The following is a 25,903-nucleotide window of genomic DNA, read 5'->3' on the forward strand; positions in this document are numbered from 1 at the left end:
ATAAGTGTGTCCTGGGGGAGGTGTGTGGGTGGCCACCCCCTTCTAGTCCTTTGCCTTGTCCCCTCACCTAGTATGTCTTGAGACCTCTTCCGATCTAACAAGCAACTCCATTCAAAAAGGACCTGTGGGAAGTGAGTTCTACCCCACATACTGCCATCCTTCATGAGGAAGAGGAGGGAGGGAGGGAAAATTGTTAACATAATGACAGAAAGTGTTCATGCCAAATGTTACTTTCCACTCTCTTAATGATCCTAGTAATGTCAGAAATTCAGTAATGCCCTTATACTCCTCCTCTTAAGATATTTAATCTTGATTAGGTTGAGCTGCAAGACACCCTAGACCCCACCCCCACCCAGGGAGTTTGCCTTGTGAGGAGCCCAGCTCAAGCTGGATCTCAACTTTCTAGTGTCTTTCCCCCTTTCCACTGGGATTCATAGCATGAAGGGCAAAACAGCCAGAATGAAGTGGTTTTCCTTGCCCAGATTGCCAAGGCCACCAGGGTCTCATGACCAGGCCTCGCTACCTCATACTGTCTCCTCCCTCTCTCCTCCTAAAACTATCAAAACTTTTTCTTGGGTCTTTTTGATTGGAGGACCCACTGGACATCCCCCAGGGTAGCAGGTTTGCTACCCTGTTATCTCAATTAAAGAAGCTTTATTCCTCAACTCAAGGCTTTGATTTATTTCAGGACTGGAAGGAAGGGAGGAAGGAAGGAAGGAAGGAAGGGAACCCCAAAATTTCAGGGTACAGAGAAGTGGGCCTAGAAAGAATTCAACCACTTAAGCCTTCTTTTAGCCAAAGTAGCAAGGTTTATTGTAACAGGAGCCTGGTGGGCAGATTCCTAGTAAATCTGCAAATTTGATGAGGATGGGACTGATACTTATAAACAAAAAAGGGAAAATGGTCAGCGAAAAGATCTTGATGGGATTAAGGAGTGATAAATAGCCTGGGGTGGACCAGGTACAGATAATGAAAGGAATTAAGTGGTTGGAGAGCATCAGTAAAAGGATTTTTGAGTATCTAGGTGGGTTAGGATGGGCCAGATGAGTCAGGCTAAACACCAGGGACTGGGTTGTATGGGAAAGTTCAGGGATGGGGCTACTTTCAAAGACATGGTCTTTTCCTTTTAGGGGTCCAGGTCCCATTGACCCATCAGAAGGACTTATTAAATGCTTACCATGTGCCAGGCACTGTACTAAATACTTTAAAAGTATTATCTCATTCAATCCTTACAATAACCCTGGGAGGCAGGTGGTATTATCATCCCAGTTTTACAGGTGAGAAAACTGAGATTAAATGATTTACCCAGGTTCACATAGCTAGGAATATCTGACACCAGATTTGAACTCAGGTCTTCCTGATCCCCCAGCACTCCATTCATTTCACTACTTGTTGAGTTCTTTCAGGCCTAACTCTCCAATGACCCCATTTGGGGTTTTCTTGGCAAAGATAATAGAGTGGTTTGCCATTTCCTTCTCCAGCTTCTTTTATAGTTGAGGAAACTGAGGCAAACGGGGTTAAGGGACTTGCCCAGGGTCATACAGCTAATAAATGTCTGAGGCCAGATTTAAACTCAAGAAGTTTAGTCTTCCTGACTTGAAGTCCAGCACTCTATCCACTCTACCACCTAGAACAGCGTGGGTAACCTTTCAAAGGTGAAGAGCCAAGGTTCTGACTCCTGTTCTTCTGGAAAATTAAGGCAAGTATCATAAATCTCACTCGGGAGGAGACATCTCAGACCTTGGGACTGAAGTCCTCATGGGCAGAGACTATCCCTTCCTCTCTTCACCCCAGGCAAAACTATACCTGGAATACCACTACCCTGAGAAGAAGAAGGGTAGGATTACACTGGAAAGATCTTCCCAGAGGTGTGCCCACTGTGGAGGTCTTTCTCTTTTTGCTGATTATTCTGGAATAAAGTTCCCAATGAAATTGCTTCGAAATGCTGAATGAATGAATGAAAAAGCATTCCTTAAGTGCTGGTTATGTGTTAAACAGTGAGGATACAAATAGGAAAGCAAAGACCATCCTTTCTCTCTGTAAGCTTAAATCCTACTGGGAGAGACTGCATACAGATAAGAGAACTGTAACTCAGGAGAGGCACTTTGGTTCAGAAAGTTACTGGAATGGTGAATAGTAGCATGGGGAGATTAACATACCCCTCCTAGAAGAAATAGCTGAGTCGATTTGATTGGTTCCAGAGCTTGAGTTTGGAGGTACGGGGCAGTGTGTGTGTGTGTGTGTGTGTGTGTGTGTGTGTGTGTGTTATACATGGTACCAAAGTAGTTGTTAAGTAGAGCTGGATCCTGTTTGAGGTAGTGGCTAGGTACGGCAGTTAACTATTGGGACAGTGGGGTCCCAGGGCAGAAACTCCACAGATAAAAGGCATTGTCTCTGGTCTCTTGGCTAGGGGGTTAGTGAGGAAGTGACTATAACCTAGACCTCCGGAATTTCAACTCTCTAGGACAAAGCCTCAGTGTGAGCTTCTAACTCTTGGCTTTTGTGTGGAGGTAAAGTCCCTACTGAGAGCTGTGGAAAAGCCCCAGACCTGGAGCTATGAGACCTAGGTTTGAATCCTGGCTCTGATACTCAGTTAGCAAAGCAACTACAAGCAAGACGCTTAGGTTCACTTAAACTCAGTTCATATGTCAAACATAAATCATAGCACTTGCCCTAGGAACCTTAGAAGTGCTTCATAAGCCTTGAGAGCCCTTCAGTAATGGGTTGTTAATAATGTGGCTGATCTCAGTTTCCCAGGAATTTACAGAATCTCAAATCTGAATGGGAAGGGACCTCAGAAGCTCTCTAGCCCGACCCATACCTGATTGAGAATCCACTTTATCATATGAATGGTCATTCAGCCCTTTCTTGAAAACTTCTAAAGAAGGGGAAACCCTCTAATAAGAAAGTATTTGTAATTTCTAATATTTTCCTGAACATAGTAGGCAATATATAAATGCTTCTTCCTTGTCCTTTCCTTTCCTTCCCCTTCCCCTCCACGCTCTAGTAATAGAATACTACTAATGCTATAAGAAATGAGGAAATATACAACATGACTAATGTGGAAATGTTTAACACAACTGCACATGTATAACTTATATCTGATTGTTTGCTATCTTGGGAAGAGGGGAGGGGATGGAGGGAGGGAGAAAAATTTGGAATTCGAAGTCTTATTAAAAATAAATTCTGAAAACTATCTTTACATGTAATTGGGAAAAAATAAAATACTATTAAAAATAAAAAAAGAAATGAGGAAATAGATGACTTCAAGGAGACATGGAAAAAACATTTATGAACTAATTTGGAGGAAAATAAGCAGAGCCAGAATAATTTATATTATAACCTCTATATTATAAAAACAAAAACCATTGAAGACTTCTATAAACAGTAGAGAGTAAAATGAATAAAACCAGGACAAACAAAAACATTGTAAAGACAAACATCTTTGCAAGTTGTAAAACAATGATCAGTGCAGTGACCATCCATAATTCCAAAGGACCAATGATGAATCATGCTATTCACTTTCTAAACACACAGATGATAGATTCAGGGCACAGAATAAAAATTATTTTTTGAACACAGCTAATGAGGGAATTTATTTTGCTTGACTCTGCATATTTGTTACAAGGAATTCTTTTTCTTTTTTCTTGTGGGGTTAGGGGTGGGAAAGGAAGAATTAAATAACTTAATTAAAAAAACAAAGCAACAAAAATATGTTCCAGAGGGCTTGCCCTTGGCTCAAGTTCTTTTGCTTTTAACTACTTTCTCAATCCTTAGTGATCACTAAACCCTGACCCACAATGGTACCAAGTCTATATATCATCTTGGTCCCTGAGCCCACTTTGCTGTCTGGATTCAGAGATCCGCTACACTCATTTCCAAATTACTTTTCTCCTCCTCTTCTGCCACTGACAAAGTAACTCAGTACCTAGGTCTGTCATCGAATCCTGCTTCAGTTCAGTTTAATCCAATAATCATTTATTAAGCTCCTATTAAAATAAACACGTTAAATGGAAAGGGTAGCCCTTATGAATGATTTTGATTGATAGATTAGCCAGCTATTATTGCCTAGTAATGAGCAGAACCTGAGAGAATGGAAATAGGACAGGTCAGTTTCAATGGGATTGTGTATGAATTAACAGTGGATTGTTGGTAGGAAATGCATGTAGTTATGATGGGGTATGTAGTATATATGGGTGTATTTTCAACTAGAGTAGCGTTTGGGTAAATACTTTCCTGGAAAGATAATGTGATATGTGGAGTCCAGATAAACCTGAGAAAGTGGGTAGAGTCCTGAAAATCTGACAAATGCTGCCTGATAAGCTACCCAAGTAATTTGGGTTTAGGCTAGAAATAAGATCCAAAATCAGGCCCTAAGGGGGCAGCTAGGTGGCGTAGTGGATACAGCACCAGCCCTGGATTCAGGAGGACCTGAGTTCAAATCCAGCCTCAGACACATAACACTTAATAGCTGTGTGACTCTGAGCAAGTCACTTAATCCCATTGCATAGCCAAAAAAAACCCCCAACAAACAAAAAACAAAACAAAACAAACAAAATCAGGTCCTAGGTCAGCCTGTCAGCTGACCTTGGATGGAGAGCAGAATTAATGAGCTAAGATCACCTCTATGTCTAGATTAGGGTTGTCCTAGGTTTAGTTCTCAGTGGTTTATTATTCCCCAGTGTTGTGCTCTGTCATTTTGTCTCTTGTATAATAATAGCAGCTAACATTTGCATGGCACCTACTACGTGCCAGGCCCTGCACTAAGTATTCTATAACTGTCATCTCATTTGAGCCTACCACCAGCCCTGAGAGGTAGGTGCTACTACTACCCTCATTCTACATTCTAGGAAGCCAAGACAACAGAAGTCAAGTAATTTTACATGCTTCTCAAGTTGTTTGGAGCAATCGACTCTCGGTCTTGGGTGCATTAAGGCATTCGTGCCATGGATGGGCATGGTTTGGTAGAAGCATTGGAAATACAGAAGGGGACTCTCAAAGCTCAGGAATGCCAACCAGTAGAGGGTGACTAGGGTACAAAGGAAAGAAAAAGAAGAAAACCCAAGGGAACGTTGGGTTTGGCCTTTGACCTTCCTGTTTAGAATCTTTTTCCTCACAGTTCAAAGGTATAGAAATATTGAGGACAGGAGTAGGGAATTGTGGAAGCACAGGGCACCACAGAGAAGTGACCGAGAGAGGAAAAGGATTGTTGAATGACAGTGTAAGAAGACTGGACAATGTGTCCAGTTCTTAAGAGGATTGCTTGGTGGCTTCAATCCCCATGTGGATTTTGGAGCATGCGCAGACTTTCTGTAATTGGTTCTTTGATTGGCTATGGAGCTGGGACTGTGGTGCATTCAAAAGGCACTAACCAGCCCAGACTAGCCCCTTCCTCTTGTTCTGGCTCTCTCCTGCCTGAATGCTTTTTAAGAAGACAGACAATACTACAAGAGGAGAGGTGTCAGGCCTCCCCCATCTGAGGCCTTCATGAAACTCATGAATATGGACCTCTGTTCTTTGTCTCTGAGTCTATTCTCCTTGGTTTTAGGGGAAGAAGGAGTATTAAATTAATGTATATAAGCTTTGAAAGGTCAAAATGGTGAGCCATTAAAGGTATAAGAGGAGAGTCCATGCCAGGACTTGCCAGAAGCCAGATGCTGAGGAATGAGATACCAAGCAAACTTGGTTGACCTAGGGGTAGCTAAAACAAAAACTCAACTTTAAGTCTCTGCTGACTCCTCCCAGACACTGAGGTAGTATAAGGGAAAGTTTGACTCTCGGGTGTAGAGAGGAAATGTTGGTACTTCTGCTCATGTAAGTCTTCACAATACATACTGCTTTGTAAAAACTGGTTGGTTAAGGGAACTGCAGCTCTAATTACTGGAGACTGACAGTTTGGGGAATGCACTGGAATGTCGCTGGAGCTGATTGCTTTAGAGATAGACATTCCTGACCCTTCCAGGTATCCTGAGGGAGTGATGGATCCAACCTGGCTCTCAAACATTTCTAGAGTCATTACCACCATACATCCTAAGATATAGAGCTAAATTAACCCCTCTACCCTACGGATGAGGAACCTCAGGCCAGGGGAAGGTAAATGATTTGCCTAAAGTCATGCAGCATAAGAAGTAGGATTTGAATCCACATCAAAGAATGGTAGAATCATAGTTCTAGAGTTGGAAAGAACCTCAAAGACCCTTCATATTACAAATGAGGAAAGTGAGGTCCAAGGAAACTAAATGCCTGGCCTAATATGACACAGGTTAATAAGCATCAGAAATGGGATATGAAAGCAGGTCCTTCAACTGGAGAACCCCATCCTCTTTCTACTGTACCACAAAGTGTCCCAAACCAAATTTTCCTGCTTCAGTTTTTTGTGGAGTCATATCATTTTAATTTCTTCTAAACATGATGGGGATTCACAGTTGCACTGTAGGAAGAGAATCTGGGCATAAGAGATGAGTCAAAGGAGAGCTTTCCCAAAGAGCTGTGGGGTATATGTGCACACATGTATATATATATATATATATATATATATATATATAGGTATATGTGTATGTAACCACATACACATATACCTGTATATATGTACACATGCATAGGTGTATATAGACACATCATGCACATGCATATGCATTTACATATGGCCTTGTCAAGGAATCTACAATTTTTCTACTTTTTTCAAAAGGTAAAGGGAACACCAGTGGCCTGGGCCTGAGCCCCTAGAAACTCTTAACAGTCGACTAGCCTCCCTTGGGAATTTACCTGTTCTGTCTCTCCCATGCTAGCTGTGCTCCAGATGTGATAGATGAGTTTTTTTGTAGCAGACCTGGGGTAGTTTACCCATGGTAAGAGGATTGTGGGGCCTACCAATGGCCTGGGAAGCTGGATTCCTGAGTTCTCACTCCTGTTATGCACAATATCTTGGAGGAGGACCTGATCATTCCCATTCTTTGTGCTTCCCCCTCTTTCTATGTGATTTGATTCAATTTAGCAAATACATGTATAGCCATTAACCTTACTAAGTCTAAGGAATATGCAAAAGTAATATTAATAATTGACAGTTGTATAGCACCTTAAAGTTTGCATGTAATTTAACATGTAGTATCTTCTAAAATGCCCGAAGCAATCCTTTGAGGTAGGTCTTAAAGTATTATCTCACTTTTACAAATGAGAAAACTGTCTCTGAGAAGTTAGGTGGCTTGCTTATTGTTAGTCAACAAGCATTTATTAAGTGCTTGCAAAATGATACAAAGAAAGGGGGAAAATGGTGCCTGCCCTCAAGGAGCTTACATTCTGATAGGAGAGAGAAGGTGTACACACAGTCATGTACATAAAAAATCTATATAGAATGGATGGAAGATAACATGAGAGAGGAAAGCACTGGATGGGGTTGAGGGCAGGACAGGAGGAGACAGCCAGGACCAGAAAAACCTCCTGCAGATGGGATTTGAGCTGAGTGTTGAAAGAGACTGGGAAAGGTGAGTTAGGGAGGCATAGTCCTGCCTCTGTGTCCAATCAAGGCAAATATCCTAGACTATAATGCCTGGGATAGCCAAAAGATGGCCTGTGCTCCTGATTAGTTTCTTGTCGATGCTGAGAGAGAGGAAGGATCTAAGCATGTTCAGTGTGCTTCCCTGTGGGCAGATCTGCAGGGAGGAATGGATGGGTGATGGCCTCTAGCAATGGAGAAAGTATCCCCATCAGTGGGATCATGGATCACTTTCAATATTTCAGAATTAAGAGACAGCATGGCGTCAAAGTACCCCTAGCAAGAGGATCAAGTCCCTTAGTGCCCTAGGATTCATCCACTAAGTTGCACAAGATGGTGGGACTCACAATCACCGACTGGCCTTCCTGTTGCTCCTGGCCCACAATTCTCCATCCCCTATTTTCCTGCCCCTGCATAGGCTGGCCCCTATGCTTGGAATTCCCCCTCTCCTCATTTCTACCAATGAGGTAGCACCTACTTCTTTCAAAACTCTGCTTGGTGGGACACCAGGCCTTTTCCTCATCTCCCCAGCTGCTGGTACCTTCCCCCAAACAAATTGTCTTGCATGTATTTTTTCTTAATGTAGTTTGTACATGTGTGCGTATTGTTGTTCAGGCATGTGTGACTCTTTTTCTCGGCAAAGATAATGGAGTACTTTGCCATTTTCTTCTCCAGTTCATTTTTTCACAGAAGAAGAAACTGAGGCAAACAGAGTTAAGTCATTTAACTGGGGTCACCTAGCTTGTAAATGTCTGAGGCCGGATTTGAACTCAGGTCTTCCCAACTCCAGGCCTGGCACTCTATCTACTGTACCACCTAGCTGCTCACATGTATGCATTGAGAATGCTATCTCTCTCCATAGAATGTAAGCTCCTTGAAGGCAGAAACAGTTTCATTTTCCAGCACTTAGGACATACAGCAGGTGCTTAATAAATGTCTTTTGATTTCTTGCTTGGTATCTGCATTGGTAGAGGGAGTCCCTAAGCTGGAATTTCCTTTCCCTGACATAATCATTGATCCCTTAAGTATTTTTATTATTAAATGTCTCTAGGCCTTAATTTCTTCATCTGCAGAATGGGGATACTTCAATTTTTTTTTTATAAAGGTCAAATGAGGCACTATGTTAATTGATATTTAAATTCTCAGTTGTCATCCTCATCACCATCAGCATCATTATCTGGGCACTTGATTACAGGCATGCAAGGATGTGGCTGATTTTATTCCTTAGCTTTGTGCTGGAGATGAGGATCCTCATCCAAACTTGAGTACACAGTAGGTACTTAACAAACCCTGAATGAATCATCCCAGATGCCTAAGGGCTAGGAAATTTGGGTTATTATTACTGATTTTAACCAGAAGCTTTGGAGGCTACTAAGAGAAAATATAGAGGATTCAGCTAGAAGTGAAGTCAGAGAAGAACTTGGGAAAAAATAACAACACATACATACACACACACACACACACACACACACACACACACACACACACACACACACTCCAGCAAGCCCAGACTCCTTGGAGTAGGTTAAATACCTCCCCCACTCACCAGGGCCATGGCACTGGGTGAATTACAAATCTAAATTATAGATTTAGAGCTGGAAGGGACATTAGAAGCCACGTAGGCCAACTCCCGAATTCTATAGATGAGGGAACTAAAGCCCAGAGACATGAAGTGATAGGTCTAAGGTCAGAGGGGTAGAAAATGTCAGAGATGAGACTTGAACCCAAATCCTCCAACTCCAGTTCTGCTGTACTATGCTATCTCCATAAATAACAGAGTTAAAACTTGAACCTGGGGGCCTCTAGTTCCAAGGTCACTGCTTTCTACTGCTTTTTTTTCTCCCCTGAAAAATGTATGAGGTTGGAGGAGTGTGTGGGTGAAATGGAGACTTTCCCTTTCATGGGCCTGTGGGCAAATGCCCCATTGTCTGCCCTCTTTGGTAACCCTTCGAAGGAGGAAGGATTCAGTTTCTCCAACCAGTCTGGGACGAGCACAGGGAGACAGGACCAAACTTGAAGAACTGAAATTCAGCCTAGATTCAGCATGAGTCACATGCTCCCTCTAGGGGTCATAGAGGAAATAACACCGTGTGATGTTAAAGTCCTCTCCTAGCCTGGTTTTTTCACACAATTATAACCGTCTTCATTTGTATAACCCCTTTTAAAACTTACAAAATGTTTTCCTCTTAACAACCCTGTGAGTTGGGCAGTATAGATATTGTTATCCCCATTTAATTTAATATTTAACATAAGGAAATTGAGGCCCAGAGTGGGGGTTATTTGCCTAAGGCAAGTGCCTAATTATCCTAAGGATTTGAATCTATCTCTTCTAACTCCAAGGACAGCACTCTTTACAATATACCCCACTGTGTCTCCTAGTGACTCACCTCAGCTTTGAACTAAAAATAAATGAATGAATGAATGAATGAATGAATAAATAAAATTTGAAAAAAAAAAAAAGCAAAAGGTGCAGCTAGATGGTCCAGAGCACCACCTCTGGAGTCAGGAGGACCTGAGTTCAAATCAGACCTCAGACACTTGACACTTACTAGCTGTGTGACCCTGGGCAGGTCACTTAATCCCGATTGCCTCATAAAAAAAAAACCTTCAGACTGTTGGAAATAACCAGCTTGAAGTGAAAGATGGAGGCAGAATTCCCCTGTTGTAATGGTCCAAGAAGGAAATTATTGTAATGAAAAAGGCAAAGTGCTTAAAGCCTGAGAACTGGGATCATTGTGTCCTCTCAGATACCAAAGGAATTCCCCTCTGAGTGTGATAATCCCACTGGGCATGAGAGTGAAGAAAAACTTCTCAAAATGACTTTCCCCATCACCACCACCACTTTTCCCAAATTGAATCATAGGTCTGAAAATCTTGAACTCTCACTTCCTTGTGCATGATTATCCTCTTCATCATTTAATCAGGATCCCATCACCCCCAGAGAGCCATCTTGCACATGTAACACTCTCTTGCAAGGGGCTGGCTAGCCACAAAACCCCCTGGGATTTGTAGTCCTGTCCTGTTTAAGAAAAGAGGAAACTAATTCAAGATCAGTCCTTGGCCAGGGAATGGAACCTTTTCATGACGGTGGGACTCAAGGAGAATGAGTGACAGCTATCCCATGGAATGGGATGCTAACTATAAGAACAGCCAATGGCTGCCACATCTGCGATTCCCTTTTCTAGACTATGAGAGACAACTTTTAAATGGATGAGTTGGGAGGTGACTGTGTTCTTATCTTAGGAGCTGCCTTGCTAGCAAGAGTGCCAAGAGAAAGAAGCCAGCTGAGAGGAGCAAATGAGTCAGCCTTACTTCCACTTAATTGCATTTAAAAAAATTCATTCTGTTAAAGAATACATTTGCCTGATTTAATACTATTTCTCATAAAGACCTGTCACTGAACCTGTCCACATGTTGCTGGGTGTCCTTTTGTCTTTCATCATGAGGGCATGGTGGAAGCCACGCAGGAGGGAGGCATCTTTCCCAGCATGCAGGGAGCTCAACCACTCAGCCCATTGTTAGAGAGTGATTTGCTCTCTAACTAAGGGCAGAAGCATGAACCGTTTCATAAAGATCCTTCTAAATACAGAACTATTGTGAGTGCAGACCATATTTTTAACAATTTGCCTAGTAGATGTGAGCCATGGTCAACATATAACCTGGTTTCCCTAGTTTCCTTTTCATTCACCAATTGAAAATGTATTTAACCTTGTCAAAAAAAAAGACACTTGGTCCTGATTTTATGTTGTTCCTTCACATTTAATTCTGTCATCCTCATGGCCTCCATATCAGGACTTCCTGAATCACTGTGTTATCATGAAAACCACTCTGATAAGTCACAGAAAGTCAGATTTCTCCAGAGCTCCATTTATAGATATGTCCAAACCCTCCTCATGTTCCTTGGCCTCCTTCCATTTACTCCTGTCCCTCCTAAGCTCTCTCCATTTGTAAAGATGTGACTTATCCCAGCACAGTATTCCAACATCACTTAGCAATGACCATTCTAATGCTGCTGGGGATGGGGAGGAGGAGGCTTCCAGCTGCAGCCAGTTAAGGGAATGATAGGAGGGCCAGGCCACCTGACCAGTCCGTGTGTGCTGTAGATCATAAAAGGGTAAAATTGGAGGTAGAGATAGCAGATGAAATAGGATTTGAATTCTTCCTGGGTAGAGATAGTCAGAGTTAGCATATTAATCAAGGCCATAACATAAATTTAGAATTCAAAGGGACCTTAGAAGTCAAGTCCAAACTCTTCCTTTTGTTTTTAAAAATCAAATTGAGGGTGGGGCAGCTATGTGGTGCAGTGGATAGAGCGCAGCTGGCCCTGAAGTCAGGAGGACCTGAGTTCAAATCTGGCCTCAGACCAAACACTTGACACTTACTATCTGTGTGACCCTGGGTAAGTCACTTAACCTCAATTGCCTAAAACAAACAAACAAATCAAATTGAGGGGGCAGCTAAGTATCGCAGTGGATAGAGCACTGGCCCTGAAGTCAGGAGTACCTGAGTTCAAATTCGGCCTCAGACCAAACATTTGACACTAGCTGTGTGACCCTGGGCAAGTCACTTTACCCCAGTTGCCTAAAAAAAAAATCAAATTGAATTTTTTTCAATTAGGAGAAATTTACTTTATTCTGCCTCCTCCATTGAAAATTAATGAAAAAAAATCAACAACAAAACCTTTGTAACAAATATGCACAGTCAAGCAAAACAAATTCCTGCATTGGCCATGTAGAAAAATATGTGTTTCATTCAGTCCCTTGAGTTCATGAACTTTCTGTCATGAGATGGGCAGCATGCTTGACCACATGTCCTCTGGAATTGTCAGTCCCTCATTTTACAGATGAAGAAACTGAGGCCGAGAGTTTAAGAAATTCATCTAATGTCACATAAGCAGTAAGTAGCAGAAGTGGGATCTGATGACTTAAATTTTTATTGACTTGTCAATTTATACTTCTACTTTTTTTTTGGCTTGTTTATTATTTTTTCCTTTACTTAATTGGTGAAACTTTAGGTCAATGTTGTGGTTGTTGTTGTTTTAACCCCGCCCTGTCAAGTCAGATAAAAACATTTACTCCTTACAAGACCAGGAAAGCTAGGAGGAAATAATGTGGTCATGCCAGAAATCAGAGTTAGCGTGTTCAGGTTAGGCAGAGAGTACTGGGTGGCTGCTGGAACAGAAAGAGGGATTCTGCCTTCAGACTGGTGCTGCAGGTTTCTTAGAGCAGACTTTGGATCTCAGGACCCTTTTACACTCTTAAAAATTATTGAGTACCGCTTAAGAGCTCTTGTTTATGTGGGTTATAGCTATTGATATTTGCCATATTAGAAATTAAAACGTGCTAGTATTATTATGAATTTTTTCTACCCCCTGAGCCCCGTGAAAAGGTTTTGAGGACCGCCAGAGTTCCCTGAACCACACTTTGAGAACTACTGACTTAGAGAATAAAGCCTGATGGAATGTACTCTTGGAAGGTCCCTTAGGAGTACTGGTTCTCTTTTCCTCTTGGGTGTATTTGTTGACACTACTGTCATAGTCAGATCCCTATTCTCATCTGTGGGGATCAGAACCAAGTCCTAAGTAGAAGTGCTAAGGAAAACATAGAAGTTATTTCACTACTTTGGAATGAACAGAGTTGGGAAGCCGTGATCAACAAGTCTGTCTTTCTTAAACTGCAAACTCCCAGGGTAAGGGTCTATGTTGGTCTGACTTGTACCAGTATAATACTGTATACCCTAGTTCGTCAATGGATGTGTTATCTCATTCTTGTGGATATTCCTTCCAACAATACATATGCCAGTTCTTCCATACCTGCTTATGACTATTCATAAACTCACCACAGACAGTTAATCCAATATTCTGGGGGCTTTTCTTGATTTCTCTTGACATCCCAAGAATATCAATGGAGCACATGGGCTATCAGCTTTCACTAGTTCAAAGGGACCTTAGAGATAAAGTCCAACTTCCTCATTTTATTTTTTTAGAATCAAATCAATTTTTTTCATTTAATAAAAATTTACTTTTTCTCCTTCCTACCTTCCCCTCTCCATTGAAAAAGAAAAAATAAATATAAAATCCTTGTAACAAATACGTACCATCAAGCAAAACAAGTTCCTGAGCTGTCCATGTCCAAAAACAAACGTTTCATCCTGCCTTGTGTGTTGCAGTCAGCTCACACCTACCACAAGCCTCCTCGTTGTCCTTTGGGTGATCCTCAATTTCAATTTTTCAGAAACTAATGTTCCATGACTTGCAGCCACACAATAATCAGAACCAGAATAATAATAATGATAATAAAAAGATGGGTCTTTGTTTCAGGGAGAAGCTTGGGGTTGTCAGAAGAATTTCCCAAGGTCAATCTAGCCCACTCTGCTGCTGTTTGATTCTGGGCCCAACACATCATCTATTTCAATGTCTGCCCAATACATATATTGTGACCGATGAGTTATAGAAGCTCTCCATCCAACTGCATAGTATAGTTTGGCCAACAACTATCATATTCTTCATCCACTAGGTTTTTCCTGGGTAGATAGGTCAAATCATATTGAGTGATTATGGATCTTCACTGAATAAAGGCTTAGAAAAGAATAACATGTTCGTGACCACGAACGTTGAGATGGAAAAAGGACACTGGGCTATACCTGTTCAAATACTACTAATTACCTGTGTGATCCTGGATAAGTCATCTAGCTTCTCAAAGCATCAATTTCTTCACCTATAAAATGGAGATAGTAATACCTATACTGACTGAATAGCATGTTGTCATAAGATGAAATGAAATAATGTAAGTGAAGGTTCTATGACATTGGCTACATAGCATGATAAGAAAAATGATTTTGCTTTCCTTCTCCTGGATGCCTGTAGCCCTTCTGGCATCCCACTCACTCTGGGATTGGTCATAGACTGCCTTGCCCTGTTTTTCTTTCATGTGTAAAAGTCCTTGTCAGCCCTGATGGATTGTAAACTCCTTGACAGTAGGAAGGACATCTGTATTCTTCAGAACATAAGTAAGTCCATGACAGCTAAAGATTTGCTGAGATGAAGTACATTTAATGGAACCCACCCACATCCTTTCCTCAGCCCTCTTCTTTCCTAATTACCTCCATCTGCCCCTCCCCTCATCATCTTTCTTTACAATTTCCCTCTCTGGACTTCAGCAACCGATTTTCCTTCTTTGTCTCTGTCTCACGTCTAGTTAGGCCACCTTGGTGACAACAATAATAACAATCATGGCAATAACTAGGAGGAGAAGAATTGACATTGATGAAATTAGCATTTGTCTGACATTTTAAGGTTTACAAAGTGCCTTACAGATATTACCTCATTTACATCACTCCCTTTGACTACCTGGTTTACTTTGGGGTTTGATGGGGAGAGACAAGGACAGGGGAAGACTAGAGAAAGCAGATAAAAGACAGAGAGGAACAGAAGTATTCCCATAACAGGAAGCGGCAGTGACTCAGTATCCTTAATTGAAGCCGAGTCGTGAAATGCATAGCCACTAGATGGTGCCATTGTCACAGCCGTCCGCCATTCCTTCCTGGATCAGGTAGACTCCACCAAGACTCCTGGAAACTGGGAAGGGGAAAGATGGAGGCCAGTTATGAATACACTAATTATTTTAGAGGTGGCCCAACAATATCTCCTCTACCTACCAGATGCTCCCAGAGTACCTCTGTGTGGCGTTCAGAAGAGAAGCTCCGCAGGACCGCATGTACTTTGCCCAATCACGGTGGCACGTGTCACGTACCTGCAGAGCTCACATACTCCATGACTCAGGGGATGGCCCTTATGCCCCAGGGTTGGGTGGATGTTCCTGATGGGAAGACTTCTTGTAGCACTTTTCCTGACTCTCCTTAACCCTCTCCCACTCTACCTTAAGGTATGAACTTATTTAACGCTCTTCTATCGGTCTACAAGTTCCTTGAGGATTGCAGGGTTATAGCTCTAGAGCTAGAAGAGGTCTTAGAAGTCTAGTCCAACACCTTCATTATACAGATGGGGAAACTGAGGCTCAGAGAGGTTAGGTGATTTGTCCAAGGTCACACAGCTAACAAGTTACAGGATGGGAATTTGAGCTAACTTCTCCTGACTCTTCACTCATCCACTCTTTCTTCTGCGTCATGATATAAGAACTATGTTTTTCATCTTTGTATCTCCAGGGTTAACACAGTACTTGGTGTATGTCAGGTCCTTTATAAATATATGTTAAATTGAATTGCAGCATGGTATGGTCAGTGGAAAAAGCATGAAATTTGGATGCAGAAGATCTGTGTAACACCTGGCAGGACCTGGCACTTACTACCTGTGTGACCTTGGGCGAGCCTCTTGATCTTTCTCAGCCTCAGAGAGGCTTGTCTGTAAAACAAGGGGATGGACTAGGTGCCTTCTGACATCCGTATGGAGCTACATGGTACAGTGAATTGAGGACCAGGCCTGCAGTGAGGAAGACCTGAGTTCAGATCCAGCCTCAAATGCTCACCAATTGTGGTGTGACCCTGGACAAGTCACTTAAGCTCTGTTTGCCTCAGTTCCTTCATCTGTAAAATGGAATTAATAACAGCACTATCCCTCCCAGGGTTGTTGTGAAGATCAAATGCGATAATAATTATAGAGTGCCTGGCGCTATATAAATGTGAGTGATGATGATGGTGAATTATTTAAAGTCCCTGACTAACCCGGCCTATCTGGCCTGAAGGAGGGATCCCTGAGTCTGCTGTGTACCTTAAGGTGTGTGTGACCTTAGGCAAGTCACAACCTCTCTGTGCATCTTTCCTCATCTATGACATGATCATCTTGCCTAGGAAGATCTCAACCATCTTCCTAGCTCTACAGCAGGGTTACTTGAGCATTTTTTGGGCCATGGATCCTTTTGGCAGTCAGGAAGAGAATGTTTTTCAACACGTACAATAAAAAAAACTTGGGATTACAAAGGAAAACAGTTGCATTGAAATAATGACCAAAATATTTTTTAAAAAATCACAGCCCCCCAGGTAAAGAGCCCCTTTTCTAGGTGCTATGATTCGATGTGCTAGAATCCCTTCACTCCAATTCAGGACAGCACAGGGAAGGTGCCCTCTCAGGAGTCAGCTTTATTATCATCGCAAAGAGGCCTGGGGAGGGAGGGAGACAGGCGATGTAGACCACAAAGCCCAGACCGGCCTTGGCCTTGGGGGAAAGTTCCGGTAGCAAAGGCATAAATGACAGCAGGGCACTGAGGAGGTCTCCAGAATAGGCACAGCTCCCTTGTCCAGGGAAACGAAGTGCAGAACCTGCAGGAGTGGATGCGACTGACTGAAAAGATAAGACAGAATGCACACCAAGATTTATCAGAGGCCCCCCGGAAAGTAGCCCTCCTGTCCTGAGGCCCGCAAAAGTAACTTCCCTGGCAAAATCCCCAGTGGATTATGGAATGAAGGGTCAGGGTGGAATGCAGTACGGTCCCAAGATCCCTCGTTCCACGCCTTGACGCAGTGTATTACAAAGAGCGCTGGACTTAGAATCTTAGAATCTTAGGATCTGAGAATTCAAATTCTGCCTCAGACAATTAATAGTTATGGGCAAATTGACTTCACTTCACTGAACCTCAATTTTTCTCATCTGCAAAGTGGGAATGATATTTGCACTACCACAGGCTATGAAATGGTTTGCCATTTCTTTCTTCAGGGGATTAAAGCAAACCAAGGTTAAATTACTTGACCAGGGTCACACAGCTAGTAAGGACCTGAAGTCACATTTGAATTCAGGTCTTCCTGACTCCAGGCCCAGTGCTCCATCCACTGAGCCACCCAGCTGCCTCTTAAATGGGCTCTAGCAAATACAGATTATTATAATTCAGCTCATCTACTTGTAGTCTCTCCGCTTCCTCTCAGAACCCTTCTGATGAGAACCTAAGACTCAGAATGCTCCTGGCCAGAGGTGCGCCCTGAAGCAGTGTGGGGAGAGCCTGAACTAAAGGTGGAGGTTTTGCCATTAACATATATTTGTTCCCTTAGGCAAGCCATTTAACTTCCTTAGGTCTCGGTTTCCTTATCTGTAAAATGGAGATATTACTACTCCCTGCACAGGAACATTGTGAGAATCAAAATGAGAGACAGCACGTGTAAGGAGCTCTGGATGTGAGGTCAGAATACCTTGCCTGAATCCTGTCTTAAACCCTTAGTTGCTTCATGAGTGTGAGTAAATCAACCCCTCAGAGCCTCTCAGGGTTGTTTCATGAGGCAAATGGCTTTCTAGCCTCAAAGAACTTGAGAATGTGAATCATAACGAAGTGGCACATAATGTACACGGCAGGGCTTTGATAAGACTGAAGGGCCCCAGAGAGGTACTCTGTGTAATCAGCACTCCGGTTATTACATCCAGTTCACTCATTGTCATGGTCACACTCAGAACTAATGGATGGAGAACACAGGACATCCTCTATCAGACCCCAGAGATTGCGCTCTTATTACTTGGAGAAGCTGTTAGTCAGCGTTCTCGGTATTTCCAGCCCCACGGCTCACTTCTGTCCCCAACCAGCCACCAAGCCCCACCAGACCTATTTTCAGATTATTATCCAGATTTCTTCCATCCAATTCAATTCAACAAGTATTTAAGTGCGTATTATAAACATCTATGCTAGGTACCAGGAAATATAGGAAGATGAAAGTCACAGAGCCTGCCCTCAAGGCACTTACAATCAGTCTAGTAGAAAATGCCCAAGTAGGCAGAAAAATAATTATGCAAAATAAGGAATGGGGGGGGGAGCAGCTAGGTGAGCCCTGAAGTCAGGAGGACCTGAGTTCAAATCTGGACTCAGAACAAACACTTGACACTTACTAGCTATGTGGCCCTGGGCAAGTCACTTAACTCCAATTGCCTAAAAAAAAAACCAAACAAACAAAAATAAGGAATGGGAAGGGAGGGGCAAAGAAGACATATGGCCAAAGCACTCTAGGAGAATTTGAGGGAGTGATCTTTTTTCATGTAGAGACATTTAGTACATCTCTAAGTAGGTATTACATGTATATGCAGGTACACACACACACACACACACACACACATATATATATGTACACGCACAAATACATTTGTATATACTTAAATGCTTAACAGGTCTGTCCTGATACTGACTCCAACCCCTTCATGCTTCTTGAATTACTGTGGCCACAAACCAATTATCCCCCTGGTATTCCATCCTCTGTAGTTGAGCCTTTTCATCACTGGACCCATGACTATACTGTTCATCGTTGGCTATGCAGGTGAAGCCTTTTCAGTATAATAGGACATGTCAGAGCTCGGTATAGCTCCACTGCTATAGCCTTCGAGACCTCAGGGTTACTCTCAGGCCATGAAGCAACATCAGAGGAAGACCTTAGATGTGGTCACGTGTATACATGCATTGATAGATACAGAAAGATAGAAAGAACAGGTGATCATCAGTCAATAAATCAGTAGTGTATTAGATAGATATCTATCAGTCTCAGACAGACAGCCATATACGTGTATGGGGCAGGGAGAGAGGCTTGTGTATACTTCTCAGGTATACTTCTCACATTATACTTTGAATTGTGGTTATTTGGTTATAATTATCTTACCTTCCTTAATAGATTATAAACTCTTTGGGAGCCGGGACTGTGATTTATTTATCTTCATAGCTCCCCCTGTACACAGGGCTAAGTGGCTTAGTAAATAGAGCACTAGGCCTAGAGTCAGGAGGACCTGAGTTCAAATGCAGCTTCAGACACTTACGAGTTGTGATCCTGGACAAGTCATTCATCTCTGGCTTCCTCAGTTTCCTCAACTGTAAAATAGGAATGATGATGACAGCTACCTCAAAGGGTTATTGTGAGGATCAAGTGAGACAATACTTGTAAAGTGCTAAGCATAGTGTTTATGCATGGTAGATGTACTAAATGTAATTTTTTATAATTAAATGTAATTTGCTAAATGTAAAATGATTTTCCCTTGCCCTTCCTCTGGTACAGTACCTAATACACTATTAGCATTCAGCTAGGTACCTTTATTTTTTTTAAATATTTTTAAATTTAAACATATACACACACATTTAAATTTATACACACACACACACCACACACCACACACACACACACACACAATGAACGAAGAGAACAAGGCCCAGCAGCTCTAGACTTATAGTTAGGAGATCCCACCTACCAGCTGAATGACTATGTCATTAAACCATAGTGCCTCAGTTTCCTCATCTGTAAAAATGTGGATACTAATACTTTTTGTCCTGCATACCTCACAGGGCTATTGTGAAGGAAGCTCTTTCTGGAGTACTAGATGGATATGAGCTGTTATGCTTCGTGGAGACATTCAAATCAAATGGAGTTTGTTTGTTCGTTCGTTTTTAATGCTACAACACTCTTTGAATTAGCTCCTTCCTCCCAAACATCCTAGGCCACACTAAACCCAGGATGGCATCTCTGGTCTAAACTGTCTAAGCTCATATCTGACGTTTGTGGTTGTGTGGTCCTCAGCAAAAGGATCTCTGTGCACCATATTCTCATCATCTGTAAAATGAGGGCAAAAAGACTTTCACTACGGATTTCATGGGGTTCTTGTTAGAATAACTGATCACACAGTTCTTTCTTCTAAACAAACTCCATGAGGTAGATACTGCAAACATTGTTATTCCCATTTTACAGATGAGGAAATTGAGGCTCAGAGAGATGAAAATGACTAGCTCATGATCATATAGCTGCCAGCTGTCTGAGGCAGCACTCAGATCCAGGTATCTCAGTTCCAGGGACAGTACTTTCTGCTACACCCAGAAAGCACTTTGTAAACTTTAAAGTAGGGCCACTAGGTGGTGCAGTGGATAGAGCTCCAAGCTTGGAGTCAGCAAGGCTCACTTTTGTGAGTTCAAATCTGGCCTCAGGACTTACTAACTGTGTGACCCTGGGCAAGTCACTTAACCTCATTTGCCTCAGTTTCCTCATCTGTAAAATGAGCTGGAGAAGGAAATGGCAAACAACTCCTGTGTCTCTGCCAAGAAAACCCCAGGTGGGGTCATGAATAGTTAGACATGACTGAAAAATAATTGAACAAGCTTAAATGTAAATAATGTGAAAGATGATTATTAATCATGTAAATAATAATAATTCTTGTTTTCACAGTCCATTCATTCAATAACCCAAAAAAAAGATTGGAGGCAAGTATACCAGTTAGGAGTTTCTTGCAATAAGTGGCAATAAAGCCCTAGATTAGGGTAACAGAAGGGAATGTAGAAGAGTATTCTTTCTTCTGGGAGAATTTCTAGCAGCTCCTGTAGTTTCCCTTTCTAGCCCATTCTAAGGGGAAACCCCTGTCCCAAAGCCCATTGATACAGGACTCTCTTCTTATTGGTGAAAATGAGGATATGAGACTTTCTCCTTATTGGGGGAGAGGAAGGCATGGATCTCTCTCCTTATTGATGAGATGAAGTCTTGGAGCCTTCGTCTTCATTGGTATGAAACTCTCTCCTTACTGGTGCAGATGAAACCTTCATGTCTACCGATAAGGAAAGAGTCGCATACCAGTGGGCTTTGGGACAGGGGTTGCAAGGGTTTTAGCCCAGGACTGGCCACGTAATAGACACTTAAAATCTGATTATTGATCGATCATTCTGTTTATTTTGTAGTCCAGCCTCAAGCTTTTCTGCTTTATCTGTTGTTTGGTTCTTTATCAATGCGGAGGACAACTCCTGCATTCTCCATCCCACCCCACCCTCCAACTCTGCCCTCCTGGCACATACCTGTACTTAAAGTTCATCTTCATTGATTTGCCTGTGTAGGAGAGAGGAAAGAAAAGCCCTTTTTAAAGTGCAGTGGGGTGGAAGGGAGAAGAGAGGGGAGAAAAAGGCAGGGGCTAGGCCAAGATAGGGAGTGGCACAAGCCTGGGAGACCTTGCCCTCCAGCCTCAGGGGCAAAATCTCCATTTCCTCATCTAAAATAAGGAGGTTGGACTGGATTATATCTGATCGCCCGCACTGCCCTATGATTCTGACTCTAAGACTCTGCATCTCTGTAGGGTGCTTCCTCTTCTCCCCTTCTCCTTACCCCCAACTTGTCCAGTAACTCACCGGAGTTTCTTCTTGCCCCCACAACGCAGTCTTTTGCCTTTGAAGACAGACAAGAAAAATTATTTTCATTAACTCAAGAGAAACCTACTTCCTTCCTGTAAGCCCAGCTCTTCCACTCTCTCCTTTCCTTTTCCCTCCTTCCCTTAGACCAGCTCTATATTTGGTGCAGACTTTGGCTCCCACAGAATCCTCAATCAATCTCTGAATGTCATGGAGGTAATGTGTGATGCAGTGGAAAAAAAATAAAAACACCCACTTGATTTGGAGTCCCAAGACTTGGGTTCAAATCTTGGGCTTTGCCACAAGCCAGCTTTATGATATTGGGTAAGACATTTCCCTTCTCTGGGCCTCAGTTTTTTCATCTCTATATAATAGGGTGGAAGGCTAATGCTGCTGAAGGGCAAGAAATCCCTCATTCCTCTATTTGTGTGCCTCAAGAATTTTCCTAACCCTACTCAGGCCTTGGGTCAGACTATGATTGACAAACTAGCCTTCCTGTCCTGAAAGAAAAGGAGGGCAGTGGTCACAGCTCCAAAAGAAGTGAAGGAATGGGCCCAGAGGCCAACTTGAAGGTGGATTTGAAAAGTTAAGGGCAGGCAATGCCATGCAGTAGCTGTACCTTAGTGACCAAGAGATGGAGAGAATAACCTTCCTTACTGGAGGCAGTTGGTGGCACTGTGGATAGAACACTGGTCCTGGAGTCAGGAAGATCTGAGTTCAAACTCAGCCTCAGATACTTACTAGCTCTGTGACCCTTGGCAAGTCACTTAATATTCTGTCTGCCTTAGTTTCCTCAACTGTAAAATGGGGTCATTTACTAGCTGTGTGACCCTGGGCAAGTCACTTAATCCTGTTTTCCTCAGTTTCCTCATCTGTAAAATAAGCTGGAGAAGGAAATGGCAAACCACTCCAGTATCTCTGCCAAGAAGAAAACCCCAAACAGGGTCATGAAGAATTGGACATGACCACAAAATAACCAAACAACAACAAAAAATGAGGATAATAACAGTACCCACCTTGCGGTATTGCAATGAGGATCAAATGTGATGTTTGTAAAAAGTGCTTAGCGTAGTGCCTGGCACATAATAGATACTACATAGATGCTCATTCCCCTGCCTTATACCTACACTATTGCCAAATGTGAAATGGTCTGATTGGACAGAATGATCCCTCTAAGGTCTCTTCCTAGCTCTAGCTCCTAGCATCATGTAATTGGCCCAGCTCCGTGCTAGATGTGCTAGAAGATGTAATAAACACCTATGAGATAGGACCTGTCTTCAAGGAGCTTAGAGTCTAAGGGGAAGACAAGATGAATAGGCATGAGACAATTGAAGATAAGGAAATGTTATGCTCTACTGACTATAAAACCTATGGGAGTTCAGGGAAGAGAAAGATTTTTGGGGGAGAGATTGTAAGGGAATACTTCACAGAGGAAGTAAGACTTAAACTGGGCCTTAAGAGATTAGAAGGATTCAGATGAACCAAGGGGAGAAAAAAATGTGGATGCAAAACATGGTGTTGAGAATCGGAGTAGAGGAGAGAAACAATATGGTGCAATGCAAAGATCACTGAATTTGACCTCAGAGATTCTGGTTTGGATCCCATCTCTGCCATCGACTGCTGCTTGTGTGACTTTGGGAGGCTCACTCAAATGCTTTTGGCTTCAATTTCCTCATCTATAAAATGAAGAGGCTCACCCAGATGGCCTCTAGCATCACTTCTCATTCTAAATCTAGAATTCTACATGTTCACAAGGCAATCCAGGGTCACTGAAGTGTCCCTTGGCCACTGGGGAAGGGTGGGAGATGTGGTCGGAAAGGGAGAACAGAATCAGATTATGCCAGACCTTCAATGCCAAGCTGAAAAAGCCCAAATCAGATTTCTGCATCTAAGTTCAAGACCTCATTTTTCCTTTCTCCCATCCACCTAATTTTCCAAAATCCCATTACGGAAGGGATAAAGGTGGATCATTTCTCTTGTTCTTCTGGCTCTCTTGGGCCATGTATTTCTCCTGAAGCCAGCCTTTCCTGATTCCATTGCGGAGGAAATGGACAGCAGCTAAGTACCTGGCCCTCTTCATCCTTTCAGCGTTCCTCTCTTACCAAACTCATTTCTCATACCCTGAAACATCAGTTTCCTGTTCCAACAGAAGAGAGCTGCCTTCTGTCCCCTGTACCCAACTTAGGATCAGAGGATTTTATAAGGAAAGAGACCTTAGTGTGCATCTAATCTCAGGACTTAGAACTGTGAGAGACTTTAGGGTTCATCTAGTTCAACTGCCTCATTTTAGGAATGAGGAAACTGAGGTTCACCACATGCTAAATGACTTACCCAAGGTCACATGGATTGTAAATAGCAGAGCCAGGATTTGAACCCAGATCCTCTGCCTCTACTTTAACTTTTTCATATCACTGGAGAGGAAACTAATGCACATAGAAGAAAGGTAATTTACCCAAGGTCACACAGGTAATACAAGTGATATAGCTGGTTGTTGGAGTTTGAACCCAGGACCTCTGATCCCAAATTTAGTATTCTTTTGTTGCCCGAGACTCTGATGTAGGGCCTGTGTGGCAGTCACGGGCAGTGTTGTCCCCACTAGTTTCTAGTAACCTCTCTTTCTGGCTCTAGTAGTTGATGGGGCCTCATCCCCCTGCTCACTGAGAATGTGTCTCCACTTTGTGGCTAAGAACACCTCTCCCAAGGAGCTATCTTTGTGGCTAAGGACATCTCCCCCAAGGGGCCATCTTTGTGGCTTAGGATGCCTCTCCCGAGAGGCCATCTTTTTATAACCTCTACAAGAGGTCATTTTACAATCTCCACCCATCTGTATCTGACTCTTCCTTTCCCTTCCCCCCTCCCTCCCCATGCCCCATGCCCCAATTTGGCCAAATCCCACTTACCTAGGATAATGATCAGCCCCACGATGAATGCCAAGCCAGCAAAAATCAGGCCTCCATTCCTGACGGTGTCATAATCTCAGGGAGGGGAAAAAGAAGATTAGAGGGGCCTGAGGGGAGGTGATTGAGCCTTGGGATAGGCTGAGTGGGGAACTGAACAGCTAAGAGAAACAACTAAGAGGGGCCTGACAAGCCAGGTTCTCTTACACCTCATTACCCCGATAGTCACCAGCACCCAGCCATTTCTCCTCCCACCTCTCCAGCTACCATTGCAGAATTACTCTGAGTAAGGGAGGGATAATATGGGGAGGGAGGTGTTGGGGGGGCAATTCAGGCATCCATCTAGGGGAGATTCAGGGTTCAGGTAGCAAAGTACTATAATGGAGAGAGACAGGCTTACCGTAGTGGAATCTGTCCTCATCCCCCTTGGGACCACCACCTGAGAGAGGAGAAAAAGGGAAGGAGGAAACCTCTGAGGACCAGCTGGGGCCAGAACAGCACCAGTCAGAGCTCCTAGGCCTTTTCTCCCCGCAGCCACATGTATGCAAATGGGCAACAGGAAGCTGGTGATGATGAAGTTAAGAAGGTCCGCCCAAAGAAGAAGAGGCTGAAATATTTAATAAGCAGGTGCTGGAATTGGAGTCCCAGCAATGCCAGATACATGCTGTGTGACCTTGGGTGTGCCCTTCATCTTTCCAAGGCTCATCGTTCCTATGTACCTCTTCCAGGTTTTAGTTTGAAAAACAGAAGACTCCTTGTTACTACAGGGAAAAAGGTGGGGTGTGGTAAGCTTTAAGTGGGTTAGGGTAGGATGAACATTGGGAGGATATGGCTTGGCTCAAATGTTAAGCCATTAGAAAACCAACAGCAAAAAATGGGACAAGACATTGAAATATACTTCAATGTGTCTCTGGGGAAGTCTGACCACTCTGTTCAAGAGTTTTTAATTCCTCTCTGCTCCTTATCTCACAAAACAATTTTCAAAAAGACAGGGCAAAGGTTCTCCCAATAGAAACCTAGAGACCGAAGGGCCCTGAGCTAGAAGGGAATTGGACTGGGACATCCTCCATTTACAAATGAGGAAACTCATTTGGAGAACACAGGACACATTGTGACTACTGGGATGGGGAAGGAGTGGCAGCCACAGAGGGGCTAACACAAGAATCATTGTAAGGGTCAAAACCCAGAGTAAACAAGGAACCATGACGCCTTTGACACAGCCACTGAAATGCAGGGAGAGTGCTTCGTCTGGGAAGAAACAGAGAGACAACTGAAGTGATTCGTTCAAGATCACTTGGCCAGTCAGTGGCAGAGCCGGGTTTGGAACCCAGGTCTTTGGACTCCTAAGTTAGCACCCTTTCCGCCCCATCACGCCAGCGTTCTTGCATGTGGGATCAAGTCACCTTGTCTTGCCCTCTAACTCCAGGCAGGGTGGCCTCTTCACTAGG

The 25,903-nt window shown here is 43.0% G+C and overlaps 1 protein-coding gene across 6 annotated transcripts in view; it reads right to left on the reverse strand.

Moving 5' to 3' along the window:
• FXYD2 (FXYD domain containing ion transport regulator 2) overlaps positions 1–25,903 on the reverse strand; it is a 184,370-nt gene that overhangs the window by 154,556 nt on the left and 3,911 nt on the right. The window contains exons 3-9 of one of the 6 annotated variants that reach the window (XR_013487773.1): positions 24,856–24,894; positions 24,459–24,533; positions 21,559–21,595; positions 21,232–21,262; positions 19,224–19,275; positions 18,312–18,351; positions 16,561–16,787 (exon numbers count right to left, since the gene is read on the reverse strand). Coding sequence is in view for 4 of the 6 variants with exons in the window: in XM_078156874.1 (XP_078013000.1) it covers positions 21,238–21,262; positions 21,559–21,595; positions 24,459–24,533; positions 24,856–24,894 (176 nt within the window). In the remaining 2 variants the exon portion in view is untranslated. Of the gene's footprint in view, positions 1–16,560; positions 16,788–18,311; positions 18,352–19,223; positions 19,276–19,826; positions 20,009–21,231; positions 21,263–21,558; positions 21,596–24,458; positions 24,534–24,855; positions 24,895–25,903 lie in introns of those variants that run through there. The other 5 variants (XR_002325136.2, XM_020989668.2, XM_078156873.1 and 2 more) reach the window with 5 other exon arrangements.

Source organism: Phascolarctos cinereus, unplaced genomic scaffold (assembly GCF_003287225.1).
Source record: "Phascolarctos cinereus isolate Bilbo 61053 unplaced genomic scaffold, phaCin_HiC Scaffold_726;HRSCAF=1367, whole genome shotgun sequence".
Classification (NCBI taxonomy): Eukaryota; Metazoa; Chordata; class Mammalia; order Diprotodontia; family Phascolarctidae; genus Phascolarctos; species Phascolarctos cinereus.